This window comes from Siphateles boraxobius, unplaced genomic scaffold, assembly GCF_051911475.1.
Source record: "Siphateles boraxobius isolate OS27281-9 unplaced genomic scaffold, OSU_SipBor_1 54, whole genome shotgun sequence".
In the NCBI taxonomy this organism is placed as follows: Eukaryota; Metazoa; Chordata; class Actinopteri; order Cypriniformes; family Leuciscidae; genus Siphateles; species Siphateles boraxobius.
Window position 1 is genome coordinate 905,184 of NW_027509180.1, and position 22,103 is coordinate 927,286.

General features: G+C 43.6%; 2 protein-coding genes across 15 annotated transcripts in view; both read right to left on the reverse strand.

Annotated features, from left to right (window-relative positions):
- Positions 1–710: 710 nt before the first annotated feature.
- Positions 711–22,103, reverse strand: part of LOC143714407 (uncharacterized) — an 85,008-nt gene continuing 63,615 nt past the window's right edge. For 4 of the 11 annotated variants that reach the window (XM_077205532.1, XM_077205533.1, XM_077205535.1 and 1 more), the window contains 4 exons: positions 9,383–11,480; positions 8,605–8,646; positions 8,383–8,473; positions 711–1,425 (listed from right to left, as the gene is read on the reverse strand). In XM_077205532.1, the coding sequence (XP_077061647.1) occupies positions 8,410–8,473; positions 8,605–8,646; positions 9,383–11,480 (2,204 nt within the window). In that variant the 3' untranslated portion in view covers positions 711–1,425; positions 8,383–8,409. Of the gene's footprint in view, positions 1,426–6,389; positions 6,473–8,382; positions 8,474–8,604; positions 8,647–9,382; positions 11,481–22,103 lie in introns of all 11 variants that reach the window. The other 7 variants (XM_077205536.1, XM_077205538.1, XM_077205537.1 and 4 more) reach the window with 3 other exon arrangements.
- The window catches only part of LOC143714448 (uncharacterized), a 111,862-nt gene continuing 91,071 nt past the window's right edge, over positions 1,313–22,103 (reverse strand). Inside the window, exon 4 of one of the 4 annotated variants that reach the window (XM_077205658.1) lies at positions 1,313–1,425. In XM_077205658.1, the coding sequence (XP_077061773.1) occupies positions 1,419–1,425 (7 nt within the window). In that variant the 3' untranslated portion in view covers positions 1,313–1,418. Of the gene's footprint in view, positions 1,426–11,379; positions 11,481–22,103 lie in introns of those variants that run through there. The other 3 variants (XM_077205657.1, XM_077205655.1, XM_077205654.1) reach the window with 3 other exon arrangements.

Consider the following 22,103-nt stretch of genomic DNA (forward strand, 5'->3'; position numbering starts at 1 on the left):
TAATAATTTCCCAATTCAATTTCACTCTTCCAAAATCCCTCTTTCAGATCTTTCAAATTTGGAAATTTCAATTACAATCATCAGAACAGAACAAACAACACGTTCCAAATTCTTATTTAAAAAAAATTTCATACGCACAAAAATGTTTTAATTTACACATCAAAAAAAAAAGGAAACAGAAAACTGAAGTCTGTGTGTCCTACCTTAGGTTCTTTTCCTTTTCTCGCCCGTCTAAGATGTGGTCCCTCCTTCGGTGTTGAATCTGCTGCAAGTTGGCAGGATTTTGAAATCAAAATAATAAGAGATACAAGTTCCCTTTTTTTCAGAACCTATATCTTGTCGTCCGTTTTTCCGGAACGTCCTTCGCCGATGGAGGAACCAATCCTTGGGCTCCTGGCTGGTTCGCCAAACTGTAGTGGAATTTTCTTTTCTAATGCTAACCTATAATCTGACTATCCGCTTTTCCTAAAATGCTCACTCTGTAATACTCCAGCTCCCTGCGTCTACAATCGACAACCGCTGAGTTTTTCTACTAATCCTACCCTACTCAAGCTCTCTTGCGTCTACAGTCGACATCTTAGCTTCGAGTTTGCTAAACTACTCTACTCAAGCTTTCTTGCGTCTACAGTCGACATCTTAGCTTCGAGTTTTTTCCTTTACTTAACAACTCCTTTGCTGCGCAGCTTAAATGACAGACAGACTTCAGTAAATGTCCTTTAGATGCTCTTTATTTCAGCTGGGAGTCCTCTCGAGCAGTACTCAGAGAAGTCTCAAAATTAATCAAAGAATACAACAGGTTTTATAGTGGAAAAGCCAGACACATCAAAAATAGAATCATCATCACTAAGCAAAAAATCATTGTCCCGCTCTACCCACATGATTTGTCACATTTGTTAAAGCAAGCCCCCCTCCTTTGTTAGTGACATCAGCATATGTTCAAGGAACAGAACGTTTAGTTCATTGTCAAACTTCAACCTGACCAAGGTTATATTTGGGTCAAATATTTGTTAGATGGTTAGATCATGTGGAAAGAACGCCTGATGGCTACATCCTGAAATAAAGGAAGTAAGTCTCATTATGTTTTATTGTTAGAATAAGAAATGGAAAGTTTTAGTCGTCTTCAGACAGAGAAGTAGGAAGCATGATAGATTGTATCACATGAGAGAAATATTGAAATCATGATATCTGATAGAAAAATATGAAATCAGAACGTTAGTAATATGATTAACTTTACTGATTATAATATAAAATCAGAACTTTATGGTTAGTGACATGATTGACTTTGTCTATTATAATTTTTTCCACGACACTAGTCACACTCATCTCTTCCCAGAATACTGTTTCCTGTTGCACTCTTCCCATTTCCTGTCTTCCCGATCAGAGCAATCCTCAGACACTCCTGATCATCTGATTGACCTTCAGCACCTGAAAATCAGAGCGGTAGAAAGAAAACTTAGAGAAATGACGCTCAGAACTTTAACATTGTTGTGTTGTAGAAGTTGCAGATGAATGATAATTGATTATGAACTGAAAAAAACATCTCAAGTCACTTGCAATAATAATAATAAAACTCAATGGATGGATACTAGGGCTGGGTAGAAAAATATTGATTTCTCGATTTTAATCGATTCTCATTTTTTCCAACCGATATTGATTCTTAAATCCCCAAAAATCGATTAGTCATCCTGTTTTCAGTTGATGAATGGAACATTGTAGAGCGCATCGCATCCAATAAATCACAATAGTCTTTGTGTTTTGTTACTATTGATATGAAACAGTCTCAGATTTCAAATTCCATTTTCTTATGAAATTCAAAAACATAAATCTCCTGACTGACTGTGAGCCTTTCTTGCAAGAAATTAACCATTATAATCATTGATTGAACACCTGTCCCTTATTCAGAATTGTTTATTTTTGTTGATAGATCGTCATTTAAAGGCGTCACGTTGAGTGTGTTTGCTATGTTTTGAGTTTGCTTTCAATCCGTTTCCCGTTCTGTGATTGTCTGTCTCAAGGTTTATTTGATCCTTCACCTGTTGTCTTGTTAATTACTCGTTAGTTCATTTGTCCCAGCTGTGTCTCGTTTCCCTGATCTGTCATCATTTTCCACTTCCTCAAGCTTTTCCAAAGCATCAAGAACCCCCCTAACTGGAAATGTACAGCTTTGACAGTATTTTTGCTGCCCACCTGCCATCACTCAGAGGCTTCAGTGTAATGTCTACAAATTATTTCAGAATATCCCACCTCTTCACCGAAGCCGAAAAAATGGTGTACAGTCTTTGTAAAGTGCCAAAAAAGGTTGGACACACACTGTTTGATGACGCAGCATCACATAACAGGAGGTTCAGACTGTGGTTACAGCAGGGGATAAATAGTGCTTCTGGACTAGAGGTCTGCACAGGCTTCAAACTTTAGCCCAAACCCGGCCCGTACCCAAAATCATTTAACCCGACCCGAACATTACGGTTAAATTTTAAGCCCGAACCCGAGGTTTCTCACAGTAAATACCATTTTTTTGTGCAATACGCTGTATTTTATGATTTCTTACAACTAGAATTAAAAATAGGCTACATGTACAAACATCGTTTCACCAAGGCACAGCGGCCCCCTCAGCAGCACACAAGAAAAGAGAAAAGGCACGGACTTGCTAATTACGAAACTTTGATGTGGTTGAACAGGTGAAACAGTCACAAATTCCCCTGGAACCCAAACATTAAACTTCAAAACAAAGTTTGCGCAGTTGCACAACTATTTACACAAATAGATCCTTCTCAGTACTAGTACTGAGTACTAGTACTTCTCAATATTCCTCCGCCCAGGCGAGCAACCACCAAGAAAAGGTGCTAACACCAATTCTCGCCCAGGACAACTGGAAGCTGCTAGGGACTGGAAGATGCTGGCTGATCTTGATCAACGGCTTATTTTTCCACCTGAGATTGCCACCACTAACCTACGACTAGATATTGTTTTGTGTTCTGGATCAGCACGCATTGTTCAACTGATAGAGTTAACAGTGCCATGGGAGGATGCGGTAGATGAGGCATATGAGAGGAAGAAATTGCGGTATGCTCATCTGGCCACTGAAGCAGAACAGCGAGGATGGAGAGTCCAGGTTTATCCAGTGGAAGTGGGTTGTCGAGGTTTTGTGGCACACTCTACAACCCGGTTCCTCAGAGACGTCGGATTCAGTGGCCAAGAGTTGCGTCGTACAGTAAAGAACTTATCTGAAGCAGCAGAAAGGAGCAGCAACTGGCTGTGGTTGAGACGGAAATATTCTAGCTGGCTGTGTACAGGCCGCCATGCTACGGTTTCGTAGAATTCTTGAAAACTTGAAGGGTGTTGGTTTATTTGTATAGGTTGTATAGTATTTACAGTCATTACGTTCCTGTGTATATTGCGTGAATGACGGGAAGTTGGGCAGATATTGTGTTTTGCGGTAGGTGGTATGCCATACGGAACCGTTGCCACTGAAACTGCATATTAACGCACCAGTGGGGCTCGACAATCTTAGTCAAACGGGTTGGCGCGTATGGTTGGGTTGCGGAGAGATTGTGAGATTGTGGTTAGGTCTCAGCAGCACTGTTGGTTTATTTGTAGAGGTTGTGTAGTATTTACAGTCATTACGTTCCTGTGTATATTGCGTGAATGACGGGTGGTTGGGCAGATATTGTGTTTTGCGGTAGGTGGTATGCCATACGGAACCGTTGCCACTGAAACTGCATATTAACGCACCAGTGGGGCTCGACAGCCTTAGTCAAACGGGTTGGCGCGTATGGTTGGGTTGCGGAGAGATTGTGAGATTGTGGTTAGGTCTCAGCAGCAAGAGGGAAGTAGAGGTCAGTAACCTGGGCTGAGTTGAGTGGGGGACGGAGGGGGGTGACTCTGGGACGCCAGAGTCACTGTCGAGCCCTCTTGAGGTGTCGTGGGCTAGTCGACGAAACACTGAGGACGGAAGGTGCCCACTTGAAGACCCTAGAGATGTTCCCTACTCCGCTCAATCCAGAGGGTTGTTATGGGGGAACCGCACTGTGGTTGCAGCCGTTGTGTGTGCTGACGCGTGTTAACACTAGACAGAAGGAGATTTACATCACCAGATGGAAAGAAGCGTAAATGGATGGAGAAGCATAGGTTACTGTAAAGCTACATCTTAGTTGGTGCTTATCTTGGCGAAAGCCGACTACAAATCAGCATGAAGTATTAACATCTACTCTCGTGTAATGGAAATCATGAGTTATGAAGGAAGAGAACAGCATTGCAGTGTTGTGTCTGAAATAGCGCTCACAGGTGCGCAAAACAGTTTTGTAACATGGTATAGGCTATGATCAAATAAAAATGATTCATATATCATTTTACAAAACAATATTTACAAAACTGTATAACCCGTATTTTTTCGGGACCTGTCGAGCTCGGGTCGGGTAGCAGACCTCTACTCTGTACACTTCTGCTGCACCAATGCTTGCACACCCTTGAGTATACCCCTATATTTGAGCCATTGTCATAGCTCTGCCCCTACAGTTAGCCAACTCCAACCCCAGGTTATCCAGCACCCCAGTCAGTGTTTCTGTGAGGCCCTTACCAGTTGTGTCCTTCATAGGGCTGGGACGGTTACCGGAATACCGGCTCACGTGACTCCAACCGCGGGTCTGAGCTTGTCACCGTAATCACCGCAAAAAAAACCCATTGGTCTGCCCATTTGTGCACGTTGTGTCTAATGACATGGATTCATTGATTCTAATGACATGGATTATGTCTAATGATATTGTGTCTTACATTCAAGGTTTTCTAAAGAAAACTTATCAAAAGATGGAGCAAATCCGATCTTTCGCAAGTTGGGGAGCACAATGTTCCATGACACATAATAACATTACATTTGTATTAGGGATGCGCGGATGGGCTATTATTATTTCATCCGCAACCGCATCACAAAACTCATCATCTGTCCGCACCAGCGTTTTTTGATCAATTTCGAACTGACTGTTTTAAGGTCTATGAGCGATTCTAGCCTCGCGGCAGCAGCGCCTCGCAAGCTCTTGGCTGTTCTAGAAAGGAGACTGAACAAATGCAGCAAAGATATTTAAAGGCTAAAGTCCCATAGCCTATTGGCTATGTTGTATCCCCAGAATATCAGCAGTGAACTCAGTCTCAGATCGGCGCACAGGGATAAAAATAAATAAATAAATAGCATATAACGCACATCGGCAAACCTGACCTTACCTGACTAAGCTACTGTAGCCTAAAATAAAATGTACTGTATTTATATAGCGCTTTCACAGACCCAATGGCCACCAAAGCGCTTTACATGTTGCCTCACATTCACCCATTCACTCACTCATTCATACACCAACAGTGGTGTGAGCCATGCAAGGCGCCATCCAGCTCGTCGGGAGCAGCCAGGGTTAGGTGTTTTGCTCATAGACACCTCGACACTTGGTCAGATGGAACCGGGGATCGAACCACCAACCTTTCGGTTTGTAGACAACCTACATGAACCACTGAGCCACTGCTGCCCCTCTACTAAAAGTAGACATTTTAAGCTTTCTATTTATTTCTCATGTCTGTGACCTAGACTAGGCCTAGACTATACGCCGAGTTTCGGTTCATTTATAAGACGAGCTCCAGTTCCCGTGCAAGAGATCACACCGGCGCTTCCACGTCCTCCTGATTATATGTCTGCTATATTTGCTTATTTATTAATTCCAGGCAATTAGTTAATGAAACAGTGATTAAAATTAAGATACAATTTATACAATACGAAATTTAATTTAAAGAAAGGCTTTCTACAAAAAAAAAACTTAAAGTGGTCAAAATCATGTCTGACCCATCTTATGATCCTATCTTACTCATGCTGTTCACTTTTCATATAATCGACATAGATTAAATGAAAAATAACATTATAGAAAAATAACATCATATTACGTAAACATAAGGAATATAATTTTTGTAATTAAGACATGTTGGAAAAGGTGTTCATCTTTCATTTCCAATGTGAACATCATAATGTATTCTCCTGAAAATGATTAATTCAATGCAAATATATCTGAGAATATTCTTAAGAAAATCAGTGATTGGTTCATGCCTAATTACTGCTTGATGAAAATTTGACTTTCAAATTCTTTTTCAGATGTATGTGACACTATTAAACAAAGTCTGTCTAGCAAAAACGACTTCTGGTGTGTGCGCGAAAGTCTGTTGGGTTGGGGGGGGGGGGGGGTATTTAAAGCGTATTTTTTTCTTTGTATTTAAAGCGGTTTACCGCTAAACTGTGGGAATATCTTGGTTTTCAACCGCGGTTAGAAACAATCCATACCGCCCCAGCCCTAGTCCTTCACGACTGTGAAGCCAACAAAAGACTCATTGATGGTGGCATTCTTGTTGTCCTCTGAACATACCGGGTTATTACGGAGGCCAGCTCCTTCTTTAAAGTGTCAGGTGTGCAATCCAACTCCACTGCAAAGTACTTGGAGGCTTTGACCTGGGCACAAGTTTGACCAACTACACATTCAGATATTGAATCTAAAAATTAATTTTGAGTGCACCAGGAAAAATCTCCTGTGGTTTCTTTAGAGGCTACCTTTCTAAGATGCTCTGCTAGTATGACATCATATTGTGCTATGAAATCAAGGACACCCAGGAAATTTTCTATTTTTAGGATCTCCTAACTTAGCAATCTTCCCCCTCAGTGGCAAGTTCCTTTCTGCAAGGAAGGGTATGCAGTCTATCACTCTCGTTAACACTTCTCCAGTGTGCCTTTTCAGCATCTATGTCTCTTTGCAATATTCTGTTAATAGTTTTAGCAAGGCGTAAGCATGATGCTAATTCTTTCTACAACAGATAAGCATTTATGTGATCACCACTGGTTTCACGTTTTTTTGAAAGACACTGGAAGATATTGTACCCCACCACAAAGCGTGTGTCAACAACTCTGGCTACACCAAAAAGCTTAGACGCAAAACAATACACTTTATTTTGGATAATTTATTTTGCTTTTGGAGTACAGTAACCAATCCCACTGCACTTTTTCTCCATTGGACATTGAACGAAAACAGTATGCTTTGAAAAACACTGTCTACTCTTGTCTGATCTTGGATACGGCCCATCAGGACATTTCTGTGGGCCATTCTCAACCATACACTGCCTAAATGAGTCCCCAATCTGGTGTGGTGGTGGCCAGTCAGATGGATCTTCTGAGTAAGGCCTTGTCTCAGCCCTCTCCTCTTCACCTCTCTGTTCCTCATTCTCTTCCAGCTACTCATTCTCTTCCACCTACTCATTCTCTTCCACCTACTCATTCTCTTCCACCTACTCATTCTCTTCCACCTACTCATTCTCTTCCAGCTACTCATTCTCTTCCACCTACTCATTCTCTTTTCTTCCAGCTACTCATTCTCTTTTCTTCCACCTACTCATTCTCTTCCACCTACTCATTCTCTTCCACCTACTCATTCTCTTCCACCTACTCATTCTCTTCCACCTACTCATTCTCTTCCACCTACTCATTCTCTTCCAGCTACTCATTCTCTTCCACCACCTACTCATTTTCTTCCACCACCTAGTCATTCTCTTCCACCACCTACCTATTCTCTTCCACCACCTACTCATTCTCTTCCACCACCTACTCATTCTCTTCCACCACCTACTCATTCTCTTCCACCACCTTCTCATTCTCTTCAACCACCTACTCATTCTCTTCCACCACCTCCTCATTCTCTTCCACCACCTCCTCATTCTCTTCCACCACCTCCTCATTCTCTTCCACCTCCTCATTCTCTTCCACCTACTCATTCTCTTCCAGCTACTCATTCTCTTCTCTTCCACCTACTCATTCTCTTCTCTTCCACCTACTCATTCTCTTCTCTTCCACCTACTCATTCTCTTCCACCACCTACTCATTCTCTTCCACCACCTACTCATTCTCTTCCACCACCTACTCATTCTCTTCCACCACCTACTCATTCTCTTCCACCACCTACTCATTCTCTTCCACCACCTACTCATTCTCTTCCACCACCTACTCATTCTCTTCCACCACCTACTCATTCTCTTCCACCTCCTCATTCTCTTCCACCTACTCTGAGCAATGCCTGAACTTTGTATTTTGAGCACTTATTGCGTAGTTTTTTGCCTCTTCACAATGACTCGCTTGCTTCAGTCCTCAGTTGTAAGTCGCTTTGGATAAAAGCGTCTGCTATATGACTAAATGTAAACCTCATCTTCACCTCTCTTTTCCACATTCTCCTCCAATTCCTCCTCAATGGTGAGTGGCTTTCCATCTCTGTCTGCACGATTTTTACCCAAAAAGGACACAGTGAATAGGTTGGTCAGCAGAACTTCAAACCATACTGGATATTTAGTTTTGTGTGGTCTAACCAATAGAACTCCTACCTGATGTCACTGGATCACTGGTCTCCACTATACTTGTGCCATCGCCGACCTCATGTCTGTCTCTTTTTCTCCTTGCCCGTGTTCTTCTCCACTAAGACATATTGTCAAACAAACATTTTGGAATAGATTTTCCATATTACTTTTTCCATATTAATAATATTAAGAGATGAATCTGTTGGTACCAAGTGGCTGCCCTACAAGTCCACCTAATGTTAGACCTACCTGTTGCATTCCCCTGTCTTTCCTGATCCACCATCCTCACACCTGAATGAAATGAACTCACTGTTAAATATACCAGCCTAAATTCAATTCTTAATCAGCCCAGTGATGGCATCAGATCTGTTAAAAAAGTCCTGGTAGAAAGCGATGCATAAGGATGTAGCGTAACGACGAATTATTATTTTTTCCTAAGTGTTGACAACTTAGTGCTAACTAATAATTGTTGCAAACTGGTACAACCAAGTTGTCAACACTTCGGAAAAAAAATTGTCGTTACACTACATCATGCATCACTTTCTGCCAGGACTTTTACAAGCTTTTCCCAAATCACTGAAGTGACCTCGATGTCCGGGTTAGCAGTAGCATGAATCTGCCGGCGCTGTGTAGTAATGTTGTTGCGTTAAACTGTTTTCGCCGCACAGCTCAAACGAGTAGAGTGGTTTCATTCTGCTTTCGTTTGCCGTGTGCCAGGAAAAAAAGGACGGCTGACCATCGGCTGACCAAAATCTGACAAAATCAGACCCCTGTATAGTGCTGTATTTCTGCTTTACATGAGCGCCACCTACTGTCAGAGCGAATGTGTTTTTTTGCATTGATCTGAACTGACAAAATGGACATTCCTGTTGCTTGAACACAAGTTATAGATATCAATCAACAAAGTGTCCTGTGCTAACCACACACCGGCTATAGGTGGAGAGGAGAGATTTGGCTATAGGGTGATGTGTGGATAACTTACACAGAAGAGACTTTGTTGCTCAGCACATGAAAATAAACTACTTACCGTGATCTCAGACTGTGTTTAAGTGCTTTCTCAACTGCATGGATCTTCATGTGTAGCTTCAGGCGACTTTTAAAATAGAAACTGGACCTGCACTGAACACACGTGTGCGGCTTCTCTCTGCTGTGGATCCTCTCATGTCTTTTCAGATTTGCTGACAGACTGAATCTCTTGTCACAGTGTGAACACTTGTAAGGTTGTTCTCCAGTGTGGATCATCTCATGTGTTTTCAGAGATGATGACAGACTGAATCGCTTGTCACAGTGTGAACACTTGTAAGGTTGTTCTCCAGTGTGGATCATCTCATGTGTTTTCAGAGTTGATGACTGACTGAATCTCTTGTCACAGTGTGAACACTTGTAAGGTTTTTCTCCAGTGTGGATCCTTTCATGTGTTTTCAGTTTAGATGACAGACTGAATCTCTCGTCACAGTGTGAACACTTATAAGGTTTCTCTCCAGTGTGGATCCTCTCATGTTTTTTCAGAGATGATGACAGACAGAATCTCTTATCACAGTGTGAACACTTGTAAGGTTTCTCTCCAGTGTGGATCATCTCATGTGTTTTCAGAGTTGATGACTGACTGAATCTCTTGTCGCAGTGTGAACACTTATAATGTTGTTCTCCAGTGTGGATCCTTTCATGTTTTTTCAGAGATGATGACTGACTGAATCTCTTGTAACAGTGTGAACACTTGTAAGGTTGTTCTCCAGTGTGGATCCTTTCATGTTTTTTCAGATTTGCTGACAGACTGAATCTCTTGTAACAGTGTGAACACTTGTAAGGTTGTTCTCCAGTGTGGATCCTCTCATGTCTTTTCAGATATTCCAACAGACTGAATCTCTTGTCGCAGTGTGAACACTTGTAAGGTTTTTCTCCAGTGTGGATCCTTTCATGTGTTTTCAGATTTGCTGACAGACGGAATCTCTTGTCGCAGTGTGAACACTTGTAAGGTTGTTCTCCAGTGTGGATCATCTCATGTGTTTTCAGAGATGATGACGCACTGTATCTCTTGTCACAGTGTGAACACTTGTAAGGTTGTTCTCCAGTGTGGATCATCTCATGTGTTTTCAGAGATGATGACGCACTGAATCTCTTGTCACAGTGTGAACACTTGTAAGGTTGTTCTCCAGTGTGGATCCTCTCGTGTGTTTTCAGAGATGATGACAGACGGAACCTCTTGTCGCAGTGTGAACACTTGTAAGGTTGTTCTCCAGTGTGAATCCTCTCATGTCTTTTCAGATATTCCACCAGACTGAATCTCTTGTTGCAGTGTGAACACTTGTAAGGTTTTTCGCCAGTGTGGATCCTTTCATGTGTTTTCAGATGTGATGACTGACTGAATCTCTTGTCACAGTGTGAACACTTGTAAGGTTTTTCTCCAGTGTGAATTCTCTGGTGCAGTTTTAAATTTCTCTCTGAAATAAAAGTCTTCTCACACTCGAAGCACATGTACTCTCTCACACCAGTATGAATTTTCTGATGTGCGTGTAAATATGGCAGCACTGAAAAACTCTTTCCACACACAGAAGTTCTGCCCCATTGATCACATGTGAACTGCTTCTCTCCGGTGTGGATCCTCATGTGTTGATTACGATTTGTTATTCGTGCGAATCTCTTCCCACACTGATTACACATGAATGGCTTCTCTCCAGTATGAACTCTGATGTGAATCTCAAGACTAGATTTGCATGTGAAACTCTTTCCACACTGAGTGCAGGTGAAAGATTTCTTGGCTCTTCTTTTCTTTAAAAATGTATTTTTAGTCTTTGAGCGACTGAAAGGTTTTCCTCCAGGTTGGACATGATGTTCCTCCTTCACTTCACTCAGTTCTTCACTCTCCTCCTTCACTTCACTCAGTTCTTCACTCTCCTCCTCCACTTCACTCAGTTCTTCTCTCTCCTCCTTCACTTCACTCAGTTCTTCACTCTCCTCCTTCACTTCACTCAGTTCTTCTCTCTCCTCCTTCACTTCACTCAGTTCTTCACTCTCCTCCTTCACTTCACTCAGTTCTTCTCTCTCCTCCTCCACTTCCATCAGGTCTTCACTCTCCTCCTTCACTTCCATCAGGTCTTCACTCTCCTCCTTCACTTCCATCAGGTCTGACATGAAAGAAAATATATATATTTTTCAGTACATCAATATAATTAACCGAGAGAAATATAAAGTGAAAGGACATGAGGAATGTGGCCACATGCGCAAGAGAGAGACAATGGGAAGACAGAAACAATCTTTAATACAGACTTTGCTGCATTAATCATAGACTAACTGATCTATAAATGAACATGCATCCCAGAAACTGTTTGAATGATTTATTGTCTTGTGTACTATGTATATACTATGGTATTTTATTATACAACCAACCAACGGTCAATGTAACCTCACCTGTATCATGTCTCCTACCTAGTTAATCCTCATTTGATGACTCACACTTTGATGTACATCACTTTCTCTTGGAATGCAGTGTGGATAAGTTATATCTATCTGAGCATTAATGAACAGAAAAAGGGTAAGGCAGAGGTCTAACCACACTTAGGACAAAGACTCATCAATCTTGCCCACAGAGGAAACTCCCGCCAGAAAGTCCACCCTTCTCATTGGTAAGGCAAACCCGGAGAGGTGGGACTTTCTCAAGCTTTATTAGAGACAGTCCACAGTGACCTCACTCTCTTAGTTTTTTTCATCCGGCCGCAACACTGCTTCTGCTGATACTGGGGAACCCCTCCCCCTTTCACGCTCCCAAAGGGAATCGGACTGCCTTTCTTTAATCCAGAAAACTGCAACCTTACCATCACTGAACGGGCAACGATCAACTCTTTGGCCTTCTCTGTTTGTCCCGTGTTCTGTGCGGTCTGGCGTGGCCTCAGCAGGGCCCAGGGCCCCAGGCCTTGACCCAACCAGCCATGTGCTCATGCAGGAGAGAGAGGACTCTCTCTCAAACACAACTGAACGAAGGACAACCTTGGGAGTTTGGCAAAACGTCTTCCAAGGCAGAAGAAGTTCATCGTATCTCACAGCGTGTCCTCCCCGGACCAGGGCTGGCAGGCTACAGTCTGCACTCCAGCCATATTAACAGAGTCAAACTAACCGTGCAAGTTCATCATATCTTCTTCATCCAACGGAGAAGAAAATGATTGAAACTTCAGCATGTGACACTCTCAGAATCAACAACAACTTCAATTTTCATCAACTTCAAGAACTGTGTACCTCGGCACTAAAAATGCAAGTATCAATTCAATGAAATGCTTTGAAGATGAAATGCTGATGGTTCTTTTCATAGTTTAAATGGATCTTCTCCATAGTTCAAACTATGAAACTCCATAGTTTCATTCTATCACTCAACCTTTTATTTATGTACGTATTTATGTATGTATGCATGTATGTTTGTTTAGTTTAGTTATGTTTGTGATTTAGTTAATAAAACTTGTGCACAATATGTATTTGGTTCTGCTTCACTGCTTGCAACACATGTCTCTTATACGATCTTGATCTTGTTACATGCTCTAAGCGCTGTACATGCTAAGAAATAATTATTTTTCTGTGGCAATGGAAGATACCTTTTTCTTAGAATAAATGAATAACCAAAAGAGTTCGTTGGACGAATCAATTAATTGATTGTAATATTAATGTAGCCGCATCAAGTTAATCCAATTAACTGACCCAAATATTCATAATTAATCATAACAAGTTATTATTGATTATTAATATTTCATAGAGCTAGTTCACTACACAGCGGTCCTAGTACTGAGCCTTGTGGTACGCCTTTTGTTTGTAGTATTGTAATTGGCTACATTTTAAATCATATCCGTTACTGAGAAAAAAAAAATATTTTAAAGGCTGTTGAATTCTTCACACACACACACACACACACACACACACGAAGCCCTGGCCAGTACGGAAATACTTTGGATATAGAAAAAATTTAATTTACAGTATAATACAATAGATTTTATATGAGCTACTTTTTACTTTTACCTGAGTAGATTTTTAGACCGGTACTTTTACTTGTACTGAAGTAAAACTTTATTGAAGTAATAGTACTTTTACTTGAGTAGAATATTATATTACTCTTTCCACCTCTGTACAGCACTAAGATCAAGTAACACTAATAGAGAGATACAACCACGATCGGATAAGAGCAAATCATTTGTGACTTTAATGAGAGCTGTCTCAGTGCTATGGTGCGGTCTAAATCCTGACTGGAAATCCTCCCAGATACCATTTCTTTCTAAAAAGGAACATAGTTGTGAGGATACTGCCTTTTCTAGTATCTTTGACAGAAAAGGCAGATTTGAGATCGGCCTGTAATTGACTAATTCTGTAGGATCAAGTTGTGTTTTTTTAACAAGCGGTTTAATCATAGCCAGCTTAAAGTCGTCATGAAACGGAAGTTGAGATTGTCCTTTTTTCCTTATTGTGACGTATATCCGAGTGAAACGGCTTCTGAAATTAAAAAAAATGTAGGGCGGGGCTTTATTTCGTCCTTTGGAAATTGTTTGGATCGTTGGAGGTTTGGCGTTGCTAATAAAATGGAGGCAGATTTGAAAGCCAGTTTACAGTTAGTTGTGGAGGATTTCCCACCACTGGACTCACCACCATTACCCTCCCATGAAGCATTTTTAATTGAGGAACCCGACGATGAGAACGAGAACGAGCAGCCAAATTTTCCGGAAGGAATCACCCCATATTTATATCAGCCTCCCGCGAACCAAGATGAGCCACAATAGCCACGCCCTCTAGTAATAGTTTTTGACCGGAAGAAAAGAGAAGTCGTATTGAGGGGGGAGGGGAGGGAAGGGTAACGTATTTCATTAAAGATTACAAGCGTACTAGCCTGGCAAGCCAGACCTATCAAGATGTTAGGTCTGGGAACTCACAATTGGCATACCTCAATCCGAGGGGCGGGATAAACAGTTGTCTTTAAAATTCTCTCTGCACGCAATAGGACAGCGCTACAACCAACCAGAGCAACGAACGGCTGTGGCTGAGAGTCCCATGCGTTTTTCATTTAGTAATAGCCTATATTCTTTCTTTTTTTACCTACACACCAGTGGGAATATTTTTGGTTTTGCATTTCAAATAGGGCCAATATATAGGCTTCTCCTAGGCTTACGTTTTTAAATTACAAAGGGCCTACTGATGTTTTTGTTATTGTATTGTCAATATTATAGGCTATTATTTGTGCATAAACATATCTGGTTATAGTAAACATACTGTTTGTTTGAAAACAACATATTTTGTCATCCTTGCTGCAAGCTTACAAGAGCGATTATATCATTAAATGTGAAGGGGGGCCCTAAAATATTTTATTGGGAAAAAGGGGGTCTCAGACAAAAAAAGGTTGGGAACCACTGGTTTAGAGTGTCCATGTGGTTGTTGTGTCCATGTGGTTGTTTTCATATATTAGACTCTACAAAATTTAAAGATTAGACTAGCAGAACATAAGAATGCCATTCGAGTTCGTAATCCTCAATATCCCATGGCCCTACAGAGATAAAAATCATGGTAGTCCAAGTACATTGCAAATAGTCGGTATAGAACATGTTCCTAAGTCAAAAAGAGGAGGAGATAGGGTTAATCCGCTACTACAGAGGATATATACATTGAAAGCAATAAAATTTGCAGGTTTTAATGGGGAATTCGATTTTTTTTTACACCTTTTTTGCAATTTGACTACGGTTTCCACGATTGGTGTTGTTTTCTAGTTGTATCATTATATTTTTATTTTTATATTCAAGTTTTGGAACTGAGAATAAATTGTTGATTCTGATTTGTATATTTCATCTATATCTTATGTGATGTTGTACTTGTACATTGTTGATTCTGTTTTGTTACACTTTAGTGCACTGTTATATTATATTGTGTGTGTTTTTTGTGGATGTTTTGGTGAGATATGTCCATTATTTATCTAATAATTTTTTCTCTATTGTGATTTTTGACTATTCTATATTGCGTAACAAGGTGATTGTCACATGACTAACTAATTGCTGCTTTAAAGGACTCTGAGTGTGTTTGCTACCCACACCCTGATGAAGGCTCAATAGCCGCAACGTGTCGGTGTGCGGTTACTTGTGTAATTTTGTCAAGTCATGTGACCCAAGATTTGGGACTTGCTGTCAAGCTGATGGATCTAATAATGTAAATGGATGAGTGAAAACATTCATGTTTTTTAACATTACAGTGGTATGAATCAGGTCGCGAGTGCTAATAATAGACAGATATCACACGGGAGTCCCGCAGATATAAAGGAAAAAGCATATTTAATTCTACCGAACTACCCACAAGTGCTGAATTACTCACACAGGTCAGTTTATCACACAAATTAATATGGCGACAAATCAATGACAATACTAACTGAACGCACAACTGATGCTGGCGCGGGCGGTTAATGACTTCCGCGAGAGGATAATACCTTGTTTATACTCGAGTGAAACGGCTTCGCGCGCGCGCATGACATCTCCTCTGTACACAACACAAGCCATCGCGCGCGCATGACATCTCCTCTGTACACAATACAAGCCATCGCGCGCGCATGACATCTCCTCTGTACACAATAAAAGACATCGCGCGCGCATGACATCTCCTCTGTACACAATACAAGCCATCGCGCGCGCATGACATCTCCTCTGTACACAATACAAGACATCGCGCGCGCATGACATCTCCTCTGTACACAACACAAGCCATCGCGCGCGCATGACATCTCCTCTGTACACAATACAAGACATCGCGCACGCATGACATCTACTCTGTGCACAATACAAGCCATCGCGCGCGCATGACATCTCCTCTGTACACAATACAAGCCATCGCGCGCGCGCATGACATCTCCTCTGTACACAATACAAGCCATCGCGCGCGCATGACATCTCCTCTGTACACAATACAAGACATCGCGCGAGCATGACATCTCCTCTGTACACAATACAAGCCATCGCGCGCGCATGACATCTCCTCTGTACACAATACAAGACATCGCACGCGCGCATGACATCTCCTCTGTACACAACACAAGACATCGCGCGCGCGCATGACACCTCCTCTGTACACAACACAAGACATCGCGCGCGCATGACATCTCCTCTGTGCACAACACAAGACATCGCGCGCGCATGACATCTCCTCTGTACACAATACAAGACATCGCGCGCGCATTATGGCGTTATTTTTTAGTCAAAAGTTATGAGCGTGTAAGACATGCTCACGAGCACATTATGTTATTTCACACGCGCAAAAATGAACCTTCAGCTGGCATGATAAAAGTACTCGCGCACAAATTCAACAACCGAGAGGTGTACAGGTAGCTGCGAGCGAGCGCCTGTCATACTCTCATAGGTTAACTCTGCTTGTACAGTGGAATCCTGCTCGCGCGCAGCGGGCTTCTGCTCGCGGAGTGCTGTTTTGCTCGCGCAGTGGATTTATGCTCGCTCAGCTGATTTCTGCTCCCTCGAGTCTACATGACTTTTGACAATTTGGGGGCGGAACCAAGGAGGGCACTGACCCTCTTATGATTGGTCACTTTCATCGTAATCACAACCACAGGGACATCTTTGTACTTTGATTGACAGCTCTCATTACAGGAAGCACGGAGTCAAAGTATCTGACGGAGTTTATTTTTATTTTTATTGAAATATCAAGATTTACAGACAAACATGGCTGCATAACTTCCTTTTCTTTAGAATAGGATACAAGGACAATATTGTCAGAGGGAGCAGCTCTTAATACAACAAGAATATAAATGTAGTCTTAGTACAAAAATAAGGATATTTGTAAGCAAAATAAACATTTTAATAAATAAACGGTAAGGAATTATAATATAACATGACATAAGGGGAGAATTCAGTCTTTGTTCATCCATTTATCTTAGTTGGGAAGTGTTTTAGGGTATCATATATTTTTTGTGCTTTAGGACCTTTCAAAGTTTTTAAGTATTTTATATACAGTTTAAATTCATTTAAAAAAAAAAACTCCGTCAGATACTTTGACTCCGTGCTTCCTGTAATGAGAGCTGTCAATCAAGGTACAAAGATGTCCCTGTGGTTGCGATTACGATGAAAGTGACCAATCATAAGAGGGTCAGTGCCCTCCTTGGTTCCGCCCCCAAATTGTCAAAAGTCATGTAGACTCGAGGGAGCAGAAATCAGCTGAGCGAGCAGAAATCCACTGCGCGATCAAATCAGCACTCCGCGAGCAGAAGCCCGCTGCGCGCGAGCAGGATTCCACTGTACAAGCAGAGTTAACCTATGAGAGTATGCCAGGCGCTCGCTCGCAGCTACCTGTACACCTCTCGGTTGTTGAATTTGTGCGCAAGTACTTTTATCATGCCAGCTGAAGGTTCATTTTTGCGCGTGTGAAATAACATAATGTGCTCGTGAGCATGTCTTACACGCTCATAACTTTTGACTAAAAAATAACGCCATAGCGCATGACATCTCCTCTGTACACAACACAAGACATCGCGCGCGCGCATGACACCTCCTCTGTACACAACACAAGACATCGCGCGCGCATGACATCTCCTCTGTGCACAATACAAGCCATCGCGCGCGCATGACATCTCCTCTGTACACAATACAAGCCATCGCGCGCGCATGACATCTCCTCTGTACACAATACAAGCCATCGCGCGCGCGCATGACATCTCCTCTGTACACAACACAAGACATCGCGCACGCGCATGACACCTCCTCTGTACACAATACAAGACATCGCGCGCGCATGACATCTCCTCTGTGCACAATACAAGCCATCGCGCGCGCATGACATCTCCTCTGTACACAATACAAGCCATCGCGCGCGCGCATGACATCTCCTCTGTACACAATACAAGCCATCGCGCACGCATGACATCTCCTCTGTACACAATACAAGACATCGCGCGCGCATGACACCTCCTCTGTACACAATACAAAACATCGCGCGCGCATGACATCTCCTCTGTACACAATACAAGACATCGTGCGCGCATGACATCTCCTCTGTAAACAACACAAGACATCGCGCGCGCATGACACCTCCTCTGTACACAATACAAAACATCGCGCGCGCATGACATCTCCTCTGTACACAATACAAGACATCGCGCGCGCATGACACCTCCTCTGTACACAATACAAAACATCGCGCGCGCATGACATCTCCTCTGTACACAATACAAGACATCGCGCGCGCATGACACCTCCTCTGTACACAACACAAGACATCGCGCGCGCATGACACCTCCTCTGTACACAATACAAAACATCGCGCGCGCATGACATCTCCTCTGTACACAATACAAGACATCGCGCGCATGACATCTCCTCTGTGCACAATACAAGACATCGCGCGCGCATGACATCTCCTCTGTACACAGTACAAGACATCGCGCGCGCATGACATCTCCTCTGTACACAATACAAGACATCGCGCGCGCATGACATGTCCTCTGTGCACAATACAAGCCATCGCGCGCGCATGACATCTCCTCTGTACACAATACAAGCCATCGCGCGCGCGCACGACATCTCCTCTGTACACAATACAAGACATCGCGCGCGCATGACATCTCCTCTGTACACAACACAAGACATCGCGCGCGCATGACACCTCCTCTGTACACAATACAAAACATCGCGCGCGCATGACATCTCCTCTGTACACAATACAAGACATCGCGCGCGCATGACATCTCCTCTGTACACAATACAAGACATCGCGCGCGCATGACACCTCCTCTGTACACAATACAAAACATCGCGCGCGCATGACATCTCCTCTGTACACAATACAAGACATCGCGCGCGCATGACATCTCCTCTGTACACAACACAAGACATCGCGCGCGCATGACACCTCCTCTGTACACAATACAAAACATCGCGCGCGCATGACATCTCCTCTGTACACAATACAAGACATCGCGCGCGCATGACATCTCCTCTGTACACAATACAAAACATCGCGCGCGCATGACATCTCCTCTGTACACAATACAAAACATCGCGCGCGCATGACATCTCCTCTGTACACAATACAAGCCATCGCGCGCGCATGACATCTCCTCTGTACACAATACAAGACATTGTGCGCGCATGACATCTCCTCTGTACACAATACAAGACATTGCGCGCGCATGACATCTCCTCTGTACACAATACAAGACATTGCGCGCGCATGACATCTCCTCTGTACACAATACAAGACATCGCGCGCGCATGACATCTCCTCTGTACACAATACAAAACATCGCGCGCGCATGACATCTCCTCTGTACACAATACAAAACATCGCGCGCGCATGACATCTCCTCTGTACACAATACAAGCCATCGCGCGCGCATGACATCTCCTCTGTACACAATACAAGACATCGCGCGCGCATGACATCTCCTCTGTACACAATACAAGACATTGCGCGCGCATGACATCTCCTCTGTACACAATACAAGACATCGCGCGCGCATGACATCTCCTCTGTACACAATACAAGACATCGCGCGCGCATGACATCTCCTCTGTACACAATACAAGACATCGCGCGCGCATGACATCTCCTCTGTGCACAATACAAGACATCGCGCGCGCATGACACCTCCTCTGTACACAATACAAGACATTGCGCGCGCATGACATCTCCTCTGTACACAATACAAGACATCGCGCGCGCATGACATCTCCTCTGTACACAATACAAGACATCGCGAGCGCATGACATCTCCTCTGTACACAATACAAGACATCGCGCGCGCATGACATCTCCTCTGTGCACAATACAAGACATCGCGCGCGCATGACACCTCCTCTGTACACAATACAAGACATCGCGAGCGCATGACATCTCCTCTGTACACAATACAAGACATCGCGCGCGCATGACATCTCTGTGCACAATACAAGACATCGCGCGCGCATGACACCTCCTCTGTACACAATACAAGACATCGCGCGCGCATGACATCTCCTCTGTGCACAATACAAGACATCGCGCGCGCATGACATCTCCTCTGTACACAATACAAGACATCGCGCGCGCATGACATCTCCTCTGTGCACAATACAAGACATCGCGCGCATGACATCTCCTCTGTACACAATACAAGCCATCGGCGCGCATGACATCTCCTCTGTGCACAATACAAGGCATCGCGCGCGCATGACATCTCCTCTGTGCACAATACAAGACATCGCGCGCGCATGACATCTCCTCTGTGCACAATACAAGACATCGCGTGCGCATGACATCTCCTCTGTACACAATACAAGACATCGCGCGCGCATGACATCTCCTCTGTGCACAATACAAGACATCGCGCGCGCATGACATCTCCTCTGTGCACAATACAAGACATCGCGCGCGCATGACATCTCCTCTGTGCACAATACAAGACATCGCGCGCGCATGACATCTCTGTGCACAATACAAGACATCGCGCGCGCATGACATCTCCTCTGTACACAATACAAGACATCGCGCGCGCATGACATCTCCTCTGTACACAATACAAGCCATCGCGCGCGCATGACATCTCCTCTGTACACAATACAAGACATCGCGCGCGCATGACATCTCCTCTGTACACAATACAAGACATCGCGCGCGCATGACACCTCCTCTGTACACAATACAAGACATCGCGCGCGCATGACATCTCCTCTGTACACAATACAAGACATCGCGCGCGCATGACATCTCCTCTGTACACAATACAAGACATCGCGCGCGCATGACATCTCCTCTGTACACAATACAAGACATCGCGCGCGCATGACATCTCCTCTGTACACAATACAAGACATCGCGCGCGCATGACATCTCCTCTGTACACAATACAAGACATCGCGCGCGCATGACACCTCCTCTGTACACAATACAAGACATCGCGCGCGCATGACATCTCCTCTGTGCACAATACAAGCCATCGCGCGCGCATGACATCTCCTCTGTACACAATACAAGACATCGCGCGCGCATGACATCTCCTCTGTGCACAATACAAGCCATCGCGCGCGCATGACATCTCCTCTGTGCACAATACAAGACATCGCGCGCGCATGACATCTCCTCTGTACACAATACAAGACATCGCGCGCGCATGACACCTCCTCTGTACACAATACAAGACATCGCGCGCGCATGACATCTCCTCTGTACACAATACAAGCCATCGCGCGCGCATGACATCTCCTCTGTACACAATACAAGACATCGCGCGCGCATGACATCTCCTCTGTACACAATACAAGACATCGCGCGCGCATGACACCTCCTCTGTACACAATACAAGACATCGCGCGCGCATGACATCTCCTCTGTACACAATACAAGACATCGCGCGCGCATGACATCTCCTCTGTACACAATACAAGACATCGCGCGCGCATGACATCTCCTCTGTACACAATACAAGACATCGCGCACGCATGACATCTCCTCTGTACACAATACAAGACATCGCGCGCGCATGACATCTCCTCTGTGCACAATACAAGACATCGCGCGCGCATGACATCTCCTCTGTGCACAATACAAGACATCGCGCGCGCATGACACCTCCTCTGTACACAAGACATCGCGCGCGCATGACATCTCCTCTGTACACAATACAAGCCATCGCGCGCGCATGACATCTCCTCTGTACACAATACAAGACATCGCGCGCGCATGACATCTCTGTGCACAATACAAGACATCGCGCGCGCATGACACCTCCTCTGTACACAATACAAGACATCGCGCGCGCATGA